Consider the following 14,883-nt stretch of genomic DNA (forward strand, 5'->3'; position numbering starts at 1 on the left):
CCTGGCTGGAGTTGGACTGAGTGCTCTCCACCCCCAATTGGAGACCAGCTGCCCCTCCACTCCCACCCTCACCCCCTCACAGCCCGGCCTCTCCTAGACCAGCCCCGGTTTGCGTGCAACAGGATACACTGAGGCTGCCCATTGGCTGATGAAAGGTGGTTGCCAGCAACAGGAGCCAATGGGAAGCCGCCTTGCCCGGTCTCTGGTGGGGGGCGGGGCAGGTAAGGCTCTGGCACCTGTGGAAGGAAGGTTCTCCCAGTGGATGCTGGGCCCAGGAGGGGGCTCTGTCCCCTATTCCTCCCCTCCCCCCCGCCAGGCTGGTTCAGGACCCCCAAGGATGGGGGTACTCTAACCCAAGCCCGCCCCCCACCCATGGCCCTGGTCTGGTCCTCGGAGACAGCTGGGCAAGAACAAAAGCCTACTGTGCCAGGACAAAGGCCCCTTGCCCCCTTCCAAAGCCTTGGCTGCACCCCCTCGGGACTGCCGCCATGGAAACTCCCTCCCACATTCGATAATTGCCCCTGTGGGTGCCTGGGGTGCCTGGGACACGAGCTATCGCCAGGACAACGGGGCCGGTTCCGATGCAGGCTGTGTCCCTACAGTGCCCATTCCCGGGTGCCCTGCCTCCCTGGAGGCCCGCCCCTGCAGGGTGGAGGGTGGAGAGTGGAGGGTGGAGGGTGGCAGGGCATGGTGGGACTCTGGAGTACTGGGACAAAGCATCTGGACTCCTACTTAGATGGTGGAGTATTCAATCTGTTCCTCCCAATGGCTGTGCTGGAACACCGGCCTGGCCACTGGTCAGACCCCTGATTTGGAATGTTCTGGTGACAGGGCCACCGGCTGTAGGCACGCACCTGTTCTTACATATGTTCATATAGTGCTTCTTATGTGCCTGGCCAGGCCCTGGCTCTGGGGCCAACCATCCTGCACCCAAGGAGCCTATGGCCCGGAAGAGAGAACACAGAGGTCTGGATCCAGATCTGCGGAGTTTCCTGGGGGAAACCGAGGCTCAGAAAGGGAGGGAACTTGGCCAAGACCTCGCTGCCCATGGCAGACCCAAGGTTTATCCCTGCCTCCGTACCGGCAGCCATGAACCTGTCCCCCCTATAGCTGGGCACCCACCCAGGTCTGTCCTGGGGGATATTTTCTCTCCTGCTCCCACCCACTCCCTAGCCCTGCCCCACCCCTTGGAATGTGGGGCAGCGGCTGGGCCCCTGTGAGTTAAAGAGAGCCTCCAGGGCCTTCCCTTCCTCCTCCCCACCCCACTAAAGTACCTGTCTGTAGCTTAACAATAACCTAGTCATCTGCAGTTCCCAGAATACTTTCTCAAAGCCCCCCCACCCCCACCCCGCAGGTAGCACTGATAGCCTCATTACAAAAGGGGGAAGTGGAGGCTGGCAAAGCTGAGTGCCCAGCCCAAGATCACAGTGAGGGGCAGAGCCACTGGGGTACAGGGCTCAGTGAGTTCTAGATACCTTAGGCTTAAGGCATAGAATGCAGTCTTTGTAGCAGATAGAGTGGGGGGATCTGCTCCTAGAGTCTGCTCGGAAACTCCCTACCCTCCATGGGCTCAGCTCCTCTGCTGGGAGAGTAGGGAAGCAGGAAAGCAGCAATCTCGGCCCTGGGCCCGGGAATCTGTCGTGAGGCTGGGAGGGAGGCCATGGTGACAGTGGGTCCCACTGGCTAGAGACCCTAGGGGCAAATGGTCTCCGTCAGGACTCCTCCAGCTAGGGCTGAGTCACTGCGTTTTCTACTCAGGGAAGCATTTTCTGGGCAGGTGCCATTATCAACCATCTACGTGGGGAGCCCGAGCCAGGCGGGGTGTGGGGGGCGTCCAACCAGAAGAGAACTAGCTCCCTCCTCATGTAAACCCTTACCTGCGCACGTCGTCCTCACAAGACTATGCTAGCCTCTAGGACACCTGCACGCTGCTTGGGAAAAGATCTGTCTCCTCCAGGCACATGCAGCTCCATGTGGCAGAGGGAAGGTCACCACTGAGCTGGGTACCTTTGTGCAGTGAGCAACCTGCACAACCACACTCAGTAAACCTGGCAGCCCCGGCTCCCGACAAACCTGCTCGGAAGGGGGTTCAGGGAAGGCAAGCCATACTTCTGACAGCACTCAGCCTGCAGGGACTGAAGCTGGGATGGCGCCCGGCGATGTCCATTGGCCTGGGACGGCCCAAGGGACAGGAGTAGGGACCAAGCAAAAAAGTGGAAGGGCAGGGGAGCCTGGCTGGCTCGGTCGGAAGAGCATGTGACTCTTGATCTCGGGGTCATGAGTTTGAGTTCCACATTGGGTGGAGAGATTACTTAAAAATAAATAAATAAACGGGGGCGCCTGGGTGGCTCAGTCTGTTGAGCGGCCGACTTCAGCTCGGGTCACGATCTCATGATTTGTGAGTTTGAGCCCCCATGTCGGGCTTGCTGCTGTCAGCGAGGAGCCTGCTTCAGATCTTCTGTCCCCCCCTCCCCCACTCCTCCCCCACTCCTCCCCCACTTGCGTGCTGTCTCTCAAAATAACCGAACATTTGAAATAAACAAACTTACTCGTGGAAGGCAGTTGGATCCCCGCCAGCCATGGCCCCCATCTTGGGCCGCCACCCACCCCAGGGGTCCCCCCATCCCCACACCGTCCGGAAGCCAAACTTGGGCTCCCTGCAGTCCCCACACAGGAAATGCCCTCTTACCCTCTGAGCCTCGCTTGCCTCATCTGTAAGCGGCAGAGACTCGTAACTGCCACCTCACAGGGTGAAGGGAGATACAGCACGCAAAGCCCTCCGCACGGCACAAAGTCAAGACAGGCTACAGGGGAGCGCTTACCTTCTGCTAGGTGCCCCCTGGCCTGCCAAGCCTGGGCTAACGTTTGCATCATAACTCGAGGATGAAAAACCTGAGCCCGCAGAGGCTGCATGGCTTGTGTTGAAAACAAGAGGCTCGGGGCGCCTGGGTGGCTCAGTCGACTTCAGCTCAGGTCATGATCTCGCGGTCTGTGAGTTCGAGCCCCGCGTGGGGCCCTGTGCTGACAGCTCAGAGCCCGGAGCCTGCTTCAGGTTCTCCATGTCTCCCTCTGTCTCTGCCCCTCCCCTGCTCACACTCTGTCTCTCTCTCTAAAAAATAAATAAATAAACATTAAAAATTAAAAACAAAAACAAAACAAAAAACCCCCAGAGGCTCAAAATGGAGATGCTTATGCTTAGTCCCACTTTGCCAAACCCAGTCTCAGCTCTCCCAGAAATGAATTTTTTTTTTAATGTGTATTTATTTTTGAGAGAGACAACATGTGCACAAGCAGGGGAGAGGTGGAGGGGGGCGGCACAGAGGATCCGAAAGCAGGCTCCACGCTGACAACCGAAAGCCGAGAGCCTGATGCGGGGCTCCACCTCGAGAACTGCGAGATCATAACCTGAGCCCAAGTCGGACACGCAACCGACTGAGCCCCCCGGGCGCCCCTCAGAAATGGATTCTTAAACCAGGATCGGGAATCACCCGTCAGCACTAGTTGGGCAACGTGCTTGATAGACTTCTGCCGTTCCCTAAAGGAAAGTGATCTTACAAGAACCCACTTTTTTTTGCCCAGTGCAACTTCTTTGCCCTTGCTCCCCTCTGCCTATAAGTCTTCCACTCTGCACAGCCTCTCAGAGCTCCTTTCTATCTGCTAGATGGGATGTTGCCAATTTATGCATCGTTGGATAAAGCCAATAGAATATTTCAAATTTACTCGGTTGAGTTTCAGTTTTTAACTCTTGTTAACTGCCAAGGCTCGTGCTCCTTGGTGACATCCGTGCCCCACCCCTGCACCCACCAGTGGGATCACAGTGGAGCTCGGGCTACCCGCGCAGCAAGAGAACGGACTTCTCGAGAAGTTCTTGAGGTGTTCTTCTGTGGGTGCTTGGGTGAGTGCACCCGGGCGTCATGTTGTTTGCCTTGGGGAGACTGGGTGTGACCGCTGGCGTCCAGCAGACTTGGGCGAAGCGGATCCTATACATCCCCCCGCTTCCCGTGCTCAGATCCACTGGGAACCCCACAGCTTGGGCACCCCCTTCCCTCTTGGCCTCTTGCAGGGCAGAGGGTACCCCAGGAAACCGGGACTGCCCCGCTCCTGGGGTCATCTTACTGATTGGTGCCTACTCTGGCAGGGGCCAGGAGAGGTGAGGCAGGAACCCCACAGATGTATGGGGACCCCTGCCTAACAGGGGCTTCTGAGACAGTCTGCCCTAGGCCAGAGTGCTCTGGCTGAGACACATTGCTGTGGGCCGGATGCGCTAGGGAGCCCAGGACTCTATCCAAGGGCAGGACTCCAGACTGTGTGCCCCGACTGCTCTCCTGGCCACCCCACCCCCAAAGGCCAAGGGCAGCCCGGCCACCGGTCTCTGCCCTCTCCGGCTTCTCCCTCTCCCTCGGCGCCTCCCTCCCCCTTTCTTCCATCCCTCCTTCATTCCCGGACTTTCTCTCCCTCTGTCCCTCTCTCGGGCTCTCTCTGCCCCTGTCCCGGTTGTGCCTTCTCTTCCCCACAGCCTCGTGTCTGTGACCCTCTCTTCTGACCATCCCGTCCGTTGGCACCTGGCCGGCTGTTCCACTTTGTCCGTCTCTCCCCGGCTCCACCCTGGAGCCCAGGTCTCGGGCTGGGTCGCGGGCGGCGAGGCGGTGGGGGGTGGGGTGCTGGCTGGGGCCCCGCGCCGCCCCCGCCCCGCACTGGGCACTCCCTCCCCTCCCGGGGGACTGCTATATAAAGCGGCGCCACCCGCTCCCGCCGTGCTGCCACCGCCGCCGCGCTGCCCGCCAGCCCCGCCACCGCCGCCCTCCAGGTACCCCGGCTCCTGCCCGCGCCCCGGGGAGAGTCAGGGAGCCCTCCAGGTACCCCGGCTCCTGCCCGCGCCCGGGGGAGAGCCAGGGAGCGGGGGCTGCGGGGGCGGGGGCAGGGGCCTCGGGGACCCAGCGCGCCGCCCGCTGGAAGGGCCCAGCGCCGCCTGGCTCAGCCCGCGATGTGTGAGCTCAGGGGTGCGGGATCCGAGGGGTCCCGGAGGCCGAAATCTCACCGCCTCCTTGGGGTGGAGGTGGGGCAGGCTTGGACACCTGTTGTCAGGGACGGGGTGAGGGGGAGGCACCGTGGCGGCCACCTCTCTTCCCGCGTCTTAGGGGTTGGGCAGTGGGGTACAGACCCCGCTGCCCTGACTCCCGCCTTGGTCTCTCTCCCCTTGTCTCTGCCATTAGCCTGCCAGCCACCCCACCTGTAAGATGGTGAGTATCCTCCGGTCGTTCCCCCCAAAGGCCCAAGCCCCCGGCCAGAGGGAGGGCTCAGAGGGCAGAGTTTGGCATCCAACAGCCTAACCCTGGGGGCACCCCCGTGCAGACGACACCGACCTGTGACCAGCTGCACACACCCCCTGCTGCCTCCCAGCTCTGTGTGCCAGGCGCTCCCCCATCAGCCCTGGGGATGGGCACCGTTGGTCCCCTTTGGCACGCACCCATTCATCCTGCAACATTTATTGCGCACGTACGTCTGTGCACACCATTCTGGGGGTGGGGATGTATCAGTGAACACACAGTCTGGGCTCTCAGGGAGCACACCTTCCAAGAGAAGGCACGAGGCTCCGAATGTGGCACTGGTTAGCTCTGATTCAAGCCCAGGTCTCGGGCCCAGACCTGCCCTCCGGGGCCACAGCACGCGGTCTCCCCACGACTGTAGTCCAAGCCTCACTGGCATCCTGGGGTGGGACAGGGCAGATGCCAGGCCCCCACAGAGCCCAAAGGAACCTCACAAGGTAGCCCAGCCTGTCCCCCGGAGGACAGGCCCACCTGTGTCCCCCACTGTGTTCACACTGAGCCTCTGAGCAGCCTCCTGTGGGAGTCAGCCAGACTCAGAGAGGGGCAGGGGTGTAAAATTTCACCCAAAGAAAGCATTTCCATGACTCAGAACATCTGTAAAAAGGGCACCGGCTTTTTCCCCTGCCAATGCCTAGCACAGGGTTGGGCACACAGTAGGTCCTCAAGACCTACTTTGATGGCAGTGGACCAGATCCATCTACGTATTTAGGCCTCAGCAGAACTCTGTGATGGCAGGTTACGGACAAGCAGAGAGAAATGAGCAGCTCAAGAGTGATCGCTCGGCTCGTTTGTTCATTTCTTCTTCACTTAACATTCGTTGAGAAGCTATGGCGTGCCAGACACTGTTTTATGCACCAGGACTGCCTTGATGAACAAACAGACCAAAACCTCTGGTCCTGTGAACCAAGCTAGGGCAGACCTTGGCGTGGGATGGAGGGCAGTGGTCCAGCCAGCAGCACGTTGCTTTCTACCCACCCCTCCTCCCCGGGGCACTGCACCTACGGTTTACAAAGCACTCCCACCTGCCTGCTCCTGGGGACAGGCCTTCATCCCCTAATCCGACTCCATCCTCTCCTGGTTCTTAGGACAGTGTCTGCCCCAAACATCACCCACGGTCAGGAGCGTGGCGGGCTTGTACCCTTGGGTGACTTAATGTGTCCGTTGCCCACTCTGCCCAAGACCCACCACTTCTGCCCCTCTCAGCTCTCTCTGGATCCACTGGGTCCCGCGTGGGACTGCCCGCTGGCCTCCAAGGACCTGGAGGAAGAGGAGGGCCCATGGGGAGGAGGCGCTGGCCTGCCACCCCCAGGCTGCTTCTCTGGCTCCTGGCGCCATGACGTGGGCCTGGACTGCAAGGGCTCCCTCGAGGGAGCGGAGGCCCGGGCGTGGACCGTCTACCACTATAGCCTCCTCCAGAGCTGTCTGCAGCAAGCTGGCCTGCCGGAGACCCAGGACCGCAGCCAGGTGCCCCGCACAGGTATCCGAGGGCTCCATGGAGGGGTGTATCCCTGGGAGGGGGAGGGAGGCACCCTCAGCCCGGCCTGCTTCCCATCCCTGTCAAGGTCAGCCCCTTCCCCCAGGCTCTGTCTGGATCTGAAGCCAGGGAAGCAAGGCCAGTAAACTTTGGGCAGGCAAGTATTGTTTCAAAGGGCATCTGGCACCAGTAAAGCAGAGATCCAGACTTCCCTCGTATCCCAGAAGACCCAGCCATGGGATTTGTAATCCATGTTCTGTGGAGCGAAACCTTCTATAGAAGTGCCTTGGGAGCTGCTAACAGTTGGGACTCAAGACTCCTCCCCTGCTTTATCTGTTTTATATACTAGATGGCCACAAAGGTTTTGTGTGGACAGAGGGGTTCACAGGCAGAAGACATGAAAATCACAGACTGGGCTCTCCTGGGGATCACACACTGGGAAACTGAGACATAGGGACTCCTCCCCACACTGCATGGGGGCCCTGGGTCACAGAGAAAGTCAGTGTCAGAGCTCAGGCTAGAACCCAGGTCTCCGGTCACCCAGCCTCCAGTATCTTCCAGGCCAGCTGCAGAGAGAAGGGAGCCACCCTCATGGGGTGGGATGGGCAGGCAGTGCCCCTTCTCTCTCCAGTCTCTTCTCTGTCCTCTCTACTCTTCTCATCCCACTCTGGGAAGGACCTGGGGGCCTAAGAAGAGGGCAGGGCTATGGAACAGGGAAGGGTAGGCAGAAAGATATCGGGGGGAGCCCCTGTTGAGCTTGGCCACATTCTTTCCCCTCCCGAGGCTGCCCTGGTGCGGAGGTGACCTTATGCATTCTGGGATCCCCCAGCACCTTTCTGTCCGTGCTGCTGGAAGGAGGGGTCCAGAGCCCGGGTGAGTGTGTGCCCAAGTTCCCCCACCCCCTCCTGCAGAAAGGGCAGCCCTGCCCTGGCCCGGCCACATCCCAAAATACCCACTGACCCTGGCAACTGCCTGCATTCCACTGGGCCAGCTGCCATGCTCTGAGTGGGGGTGGGTTCTGGGAGCAGCTGCCCCCTACTACCCGGGGTCCCCGGGCTGGAGGTGGAGGGCTTGGGGGCATTAAGCCTTCCCTGGCCAGCAGCCGTCCTCTTTCTGCCCACAGGAAACATGCTCCTTTGCCTGTCCCCTGCTTGGCTGATGAAGGTGCCGGCACCTGGGCAGCCGGGCGAGTCGGCCCTGCTGGTCTCCAAGGCCGTGAGCTTCTACCCGGGGGGCTTGACATTCCTGGATGACTTTGTCCCCCCACGCCGAGCCACCTACTTCCTGGCGGGCCTGGGGCTGGGACCTGGCCGGGGTCGAGAGGCGGCTGAACTTGCCCGTGACCTGACCTGCCCCACAGGAGCCTCAGCTGAGCTGGCCCGGCTGCTGGAGGACAGGCTGCTGACCAGGAGATTGCTGGCTCAGCAGGGTGGCGTGGCTGTGCCAGCTACCCTGGCTTTCACCTACAAGCCACCAGCACTGCTGCGGGTAGGGGATGCCAGCCCAGGACTCCGGCTGGTGGAGCTGAGTGGCAAAGAGGGCCAGGAGACACTGGTGAAGGAGGAAGTAGAGGCCTTTCTGCGCTCCGAGGCCTTGGGTGATGCCCTGCAGGTAACAGGTTCCTGCCTCCGAGGTCTGTGCAGATGCCAGCAGGATGGGACCCACGGATGGTTACCAAGTCCTGCTGGGACGTTGTCCCCAGCTTGGGGTCCTGCTGTTGGCCTATCTCTGTGGCGACCCCTTGCCTTCTTACTTCAGTTTACACATTGGATCCTACGTGTGAGCATCCCACCCCATACGTACGTGGGGTGGTAAGGAGGCCCCCCTCCCCTCCCTGTTGCAGGTGGCCGTGAAGCTCAGTGGCTGGCGCTGGCGGGGGCGGCAGGCACTGCGTCTGTACTCGCGAAAGGAGCTGGGCACAGTGGTCGACATGGTGCTGGCATTGCTGGAGAAACTGGAGGAGGAGGAGAGTGTCCTGGTGGAGGCTGTGTGCCCACCTGCCCGGCTGCCCTTCCCAGGTGAGAGCCGCCTGGGCCAGCCAGGAGTGGGTGCCGGCTCAGCCTCCTGGCTGCTCTGTGCTGGGCTCAGGCTTCATGTCTTTCCCCAGGCAGTCCCCCACCTGGCCCTGAGCTGGCTGTGCGGATCTGTGCTGTGGTATGTCGGACACAGGGTGACAGGCCCTTGCTGAGCAAGGTGAGTGTGGCCCAGGTTCAGGTCCTGACCCTGCTGCCACAGCCCAGGCCAGCCCAACCCAGCCCAGCTCCAACGAGCTGCTGAGGGCCCCTGGGTAGAGAGAGGACAAAATCTTTGGGGGGAATCTTGGTGGTGTCCTGGAGGACTCCTGGGTCTGAAGCTTTTTCCCTCCCCTTCCTGCACCCTTCCTCCATCAGGAGCTCTGATACTCCATACTAGGCACCAGGGCCCAGGGCTGAATCCTATTCCCAAGGAGCTCTTGCCCACAGAAGGGGCTGACGGAGGGTCCCTGAACCTCCAGTGTCCAGGGCCCTTTAGGAGGGGGCCTCCAAGCTGGGGAACTTAGGGCAGCTTGAGGACCCTCTGGGGAGCATAGCTCTGAGCCAAGCGGGGTGGCACGGGCCCCCGGGGCTCGCAGCAGCAAGTAGGCTTGGAGCCTTCAGGGAACAGAGACCCTAGCTGGGCCCGGAAGCCTGGGTAGACGCCCCTCAGGGTGTAAAGGACCAGATGGGCAGTGGCAGGGGAAAGTGGCTTGTGCAGCGTAAGTCACAAAGGAGGACTGGGCTACTCGAATGCGCAGTGAGAGGTCTGGCCTGGATCTCCCGGCACCGGGGTAGGAGTGCAGGGGCGGGGGTGGGGGGGCAGTGTCAGTCCTTGGAGGGCTGCTCTCGGACCGACACCCTCAGCCACACCCTGCCCAGGTGGTGTGCAGTGTGGGCCGTGAGGACCGGCCTCTGCGGCACCAGAGCTCCTTGCCACAGACGCTGGAGGTGGCACTGGCCCGGTGCGGCCTGGGTGAGGCGACGCAGGTGGCGGTCGTGCGGCGGCGCGTCAAGGCAGCGGCCGAGGCCGCGCTGGCCGCCGTGCTGGCCCTGGAGGCCGGCCTGAGCGCTGAGCAGCGCGGCGGGCGCCGGGCCCGCACTGACTTCCTCGGTGAGCGCGGGCGGCCCGGGCCGGGGCCGGGGGCGGGGGCCGAGGCCGGAGGGCAGGCGGCGCTGAGCCCGCGCCCTCCCGCCCCGGCCCAGGCGTAGACTTCGCGCTGACTGTGGCAGACCGCGCGCTGACCCCCGTAGCCCTGGAGCTGAACGGCGGCCTGTGTCTGGAGGCGTGCGGTGCGCTCGAGGGGCTGTGGGCCGCGCAGCGCCCGCAGCCGGCGGCCCGGGAGGCCGCGGCCGCGCCGCTCGTGGAGACCATGCTGCGACGCTCGGCGCACTGCCTCATGGAGGGCAAGCAGCTGCTGCTGATCGGCGCGGGCGGCGTCAGCAAGAAGTTCGTGTGGGAGGCGGCGCGCGACTACGGGCTCAAGGTGGGCGGGGCCGGGCCTGACCCCCGGGCCTCAGTGGAGGTGGAGGCGGTGCCCTGGGCGCGGGGGCGGTGTGAGCTCTGGGGGCGGGGCCAGCACCGCTAGGGGCGGGGCCTGAGCTGGGCGTGTCCGCTGGGGGCTTTAGAGCCCAGGAGTAGGGGTGGGGCCCGCCGCCCCGCCCAAGGTCAGAAGTCTAAACTTTTTGGCCTCTGGCCACGTTCTGCTCCAGCCGGGTGTAAGAGGTCCCCCGGGAGGGCATAGAGCCCTTCGGGGCAAAAAGAAACCAGCGTTGAAGGGCCGGAGGGGTGGGGGGAGGGGGTCATTCAGTGTTAGTATCAGAACCGGGACCCCGAATGCCAGCCTGAGGAGCCCGGCCTTATGCTGCAGGAAGGGCAGACCCTTCGAGGTTGAATTCCTGAGGGCGTGAGGAGAGTGCTGGGGAGCAGCTTACACATCCCGAACCAGATTCAGAGCAGCGGCCTCACATCACAGAATCCGGGGCCATGCAGGCGGCCATGCAGGCGGCGCAGACATTCTTATCTGCACTGAACAGATAAAACAGAGGCCAAATGTCTAGGTTCTTTGTGGCCCTAATCTACCACAGTGGCCTCCTCTTCCCTCTTCCGCAGTACAACGCCCCCTAGGAAATTCTCCCCCCAGCCACTCCCACGTCTTTTCACTCCCTGCCTTGCACACGGTGGTCTCCACTTGGAATGTCCACTCCTCCCGCCGCCTAGTGTTACTGTGCAGACAGCCACCCTCCCCTCTCTTCAGGAGCTGTCTCTGCCCTGGTTACCCGCTGCTTTGTGTCTGTGTTCCCCCAGCGGGCAGTGAGATTTGGGGCACAGGGCCCCACTGGATTCCTTTGTGGGCACCCCCTGAGGGTCAGAACTCTTTGGGTGAATGATGGCCAAGAACATGATGCCCAAAGCCACCAGACCGCCTGTCCCAAACCCTAACCCTGGTGGTTCCCCTACAAGCTCTGGTCAGAGTGAGAATGAGCCCAGCAGCCCTCTCTCTCTCTCTCTCTCTCTCTTTGCTCCAGCCCCTGCCCACTCAGATCACACCCTTTCCCTCTGGCTGATTCTTACTCAGCTCCCGACCGAAGTACTGCCTCCTTTGAGATGCCTTCCTTCCCCTTCAGGCTGGGTTAAGTGTGTTATCTCTGCCCCTTCCGTTTAGTCAGTCATCAACAGATGTTTTTTTGAGCACTTAGAACCGGTGATTCCGTCGCCTCTGAGGGCCAGAACCTCGTTCGTGGCCCCATCCTATCTCCCCAGCGTCCAGCAGAGGCTGACCTGGGTGTGTTGCCCTCTGGTGGTTTCTGCAGCTGCACCTAGTGGAGTCAGATCCCAACCACTTTGCATCCCAACTGGTGCAGACTTTCATCCACTTTGATGTGACAGAGCACCGGAGGGACGAAGAGAATGCGCGGCTGCTGGCGGAACTGGTGCGGGCACGTGGCCTGCAGCTCGATGGCTGCTTCTCCTACTGGGACGACTGCCTAGTACTCACGGCCTTGCTCTGCCAGGAGCTGGGTCTGCCCTGCAGCCCCCCGGCTGCCATGCGCCTGGCCAAGCAGAAGAGCTGCACCCAGCTGCACCTGTTGCGCTGCCATGGCCCACCCTGGCCCGCGCCCTCCCTCCATGCCGTGCCCTGCTGCCCGCTGGAGAGTGAGGCCGATGTGGAGAGGGCCGTCCACCAGGTGCCCCTGCCGGGTGTCATGAAGCTGGAGTTTGGGGCAGGCGCAGTGGGTGTGCGGCTGGTGGAGGACGCACCGCAGTGCCACGAACACTTTTCCCGGATCACCCGCGACCTGCAGGGTGAGGCCGACCACCCCGGCATCGGGCTGGGCTGGGGGAATGCCATGCTGCTGATGGAGTTCATTGAGGGCACCGAGCACGATGTGGACCTGGTGGTCTATGGTGGGCGACTGTTGGCCGCCTTCGTCTCCGACAATGGCCCCACGAGGCTGCCTGGCTTCACTGAGACGGCGGCCTGCATGCCCACTGGGCTGGCACCGGAGCAGGAGGCACAGCTGGTGCAGGCAGCCTTCCGCTGTTGCCTGGGCTGCGGGCTGCTGGATGGGGTCTTCAACGTGGAGCTCAAGCTCACCAGGGCCGGGCCGAAACTCATCGAGATCAACCCTCGGATGGGTGGCTTCTACCTGAGAGACTGGATCCTGGAGCTCTATGGTGTGGACCTGCTGCTGGCTGCAGCTATGGTGGCCTGCGGCCTGCGGCCTGCCTTGCCCACCCACCCACGCGCCCGTGGCCACCTGGTGGGCGTCATGTGCCTGGCTTCCCAGCACCTTCAGGCTCTGAGTTCCACCGCCAGCCGTGAGACCCTGCAGGCTCTTCACGACCAAGGCCTGCTGCGCTTCAATTTGCTGGAGGAGGTCCTGGTGCCTGGTGAATACGAGGAGCCCTACTGCAGTGTGGCTTGTGCTGGGCCCAGCCTGGCTGAGGCTCGTCTCCGCCTGCTGGGCCTCTGCCAGGGTCTGGGCATCGATGGGCCCCACTACCCTGTTGCCCACTTCCTGTCCCACTTCAAATAGTGCCTCTCTCCTTATAGCCCTGCCCCAATTCTGGCCTGGCTCACTCGGAGGCCTCAGGTCCGTTCCAGAGTGGCAGGGCCGTTTGACATTAAGAAATCCTGGCTTGAGGGCCACAAAAGAAAGTATCTTGCGGGGGCCGCTGGCCCCTTTTGCTGTTAGTCCATCCCAAAGGCCCCAATCCTGTCCCAAGACTCTAGCCGTGGAGAAGCAACAGCAGCTGCACATACACACACACGCACACCTGCCCCAGGGAGGTGAGAGCGGCCCAAACTTAGCCCATCCTTGTCATCCCTCCAGGTCTGCCTCTCTTCCTGCAGCCTACAGGAAGACAGACGCTGGCTGGCCCCTGGCCTTGGACAAATCCTATGAAAACCTGAGACTAAACCCTGTCCTCTTCCTCTCACGCCTCATTTAGCCAATTCCAGGATCTCTCTAGAGCCTGCTGACAACTTTCGGCAGTGCCCGGCCTGCCTCATTTGGCCTGAGCGGTAGAAGCAGGTGGCCTGGGGTCAGCAGTAACCATCTCCTCTCCAGGCAGACACTATTGCCCCATTCTACAGATGAGGAAACAGGCCCAGGGAGGAACAACCATTGCCACAAGGTCATACCACCGTAGATAGAGGATCAAGGGACGAGATACAGATTCAGGTTTCCACTTCTACTAAGCCTCATGTGCCCACTCGGCTTCTAAACCCCACCCACCTCCCCGCCCTCACTCGTACGTGGCCTTCAGACGAGTGAACGCCTTCTCCCATGCAGCATGCACCTTCTCCACCAAGCTCTGGTGCTTTGGCCTCTGGCATAACTAACAGTGGCAGAGGAGAGTCTACACTCCCTTCCTAATTCAGGGGAGGCTGTTCTAATAACTCTGCCTCTGTGCAGCACAGGAGCTGTGGCCAGCTCCACAAGCATCCCTCTCCAAATAAAGGCTTCTAGACGAATGAAATATCTGGTATCTGGTTCTTGTGACTTGGACAACACCTCTCAGGTTCAGCTGGATGGGAGGTGGGGAGGGGAGGAGGGAGAGGTGGCTACGGGAGCACCTGGAGCTAAGGATAAAACACCACACCGGCCGGGCCTCTGGGTTGACCGTGAGCAGGGGCCTGCCATGGTCACCCACAACGGGACCCAAACCTGAGAGTCTGTGGAGGGTGGGATTTCAACAGAGGGTCACATCCAACCAGGTAAAACCTCCTCCAGCCTGGAGACTCCTGAGTTCTGTCCATCTGAGTTCATTTCTCACCTCCCCATCCCCCTGGAATGCACATCCGGACAGCCTCCAGCAATCAGACCTCCAGCAATCCGGGACCCGGTGTGGCCCAAATTCACGTCCCACCCCTCCATCCCCCAGCCCAGAATCTCAACAAGAATCCATGCCCAAATCTAAAGTCACAGACCCGGTTTGGTGTATTCATTCATTCATTCATTCATTCATTCATTCTTTTAACCAAGTTTTATTAAGCACCTATTCTGTACCAGTAGCGAAATTAAGAAATGTACTTAAATTGGCATGGGAGCACACTTCAACACAAGCCCGTATTTACGGGTGGATCAATGAGACCCAAATCCTTTCTGGCAAGAAGCTGGCAAAAAAGCCCAGCCTGACCTGGGCGTGGAGCCGTCGTCACCCAGTATATGCTTTGACTTGCAGGCTCCTCGAGTCAGGTGGCACGTTAAGGAGACTGAGACGCAGCTACCTCTCTTTCAGGACCGAACAGAGAGACGCGACCTGCCTTTCGCCACCCAGCCAGCGCCCAGCCACCCAGCCACGCAGCCAGCGCACGGCTTGAACGGGGCTGGGAGTTAAGTTTACAGCCATACCTGCCTGTGCCTCTGTCCCAGGCACACTCAAACTCTCCCCAGAACCAAGATGAGCGCCTTCCAGGTAGCCCTTGTCCGGTGCCGCCCCGGGGGAACAGTGCTGGCAAGACTGAGAAGGTCCCGCCCAAGAGGGTTAAGCCGCTTCCCGAGAGGCCTTGCGCTGGGCGCCATCTTTTCTCCCCTCCTTGACGAAGCGGGCCTGGGGGTG

At 61.3% G+C, this 14,883-nt stretch overlaps 1 protein-coding gene across 1 annotated transcript; it reads left to right on the forward strand.

The window, feature by feature from the left end:
• The first annotated feature begins 6,479 nt into the window (after positions 1-6,479).
• Positions 6,480-13,948, forward strand: CARNS1 (carnosine synthase 1). The gene is made up of 8 exons (XM_042905033.1): positions 6,480-6,804; positions 7,585-7,674; positions 7,925-8,412; positions 8,645-8,819; positions 8,909-8,994; positions 9,696-9,927; positions 10,020-10,300; positions 11,628-13,948. Exons 1-8 carry the CDS (start codon positions 6,480-6,482, stop codon positions 12,852-12,854), a joined length of 2,904 nt encoding a protein of 967 aa, XP_042760967.1. The 3' UTR covers positions 12,855-13,948.
• The last annotated feature ends 935 nt before the right edge of the window (positions 13,949-14,883 follow it).

The sequence above is a fragment of the Panthera leo genome, chromosome D1 (genome assembly GCF_018350215.1).
Source record: "Panthera leo isolate Ple1 chromosome D1, P.leo_Ple1_pat1.1, whole genome shotgun sequence".
NCBI lineage: Eukaryota > Metazoa > Chordata > Mammalia > Carnivora > Felidae > Panthera > Panthera leo.

Excerpts from the sequence above, each read along its gene's own strand:
- CARNS1 (XM_042905033.1), top strand. The coding sequence starts at position 6,480 with ATGTGTCCGTTGCCCACTCTGCCCAAGACCCACCACTTCTGCCCCTCT. Across the intron at positions 8,413-8,644 it reads CCTTGGGTGATGCCCTGCAG|GTGGCCGTGAAGCTCAGTGG; the intron begins GTAACAGGTTCC and ends TCCCTGTTGCAG. Across the intron at positions 8,995-9,695 it reads ACAGGCCCTTGCTGAGCAAG|GTGGTGTGCAGTGTGGGCCG; the intron begins GTGAGTGTGGCC and ends CACCCTGCCCAG.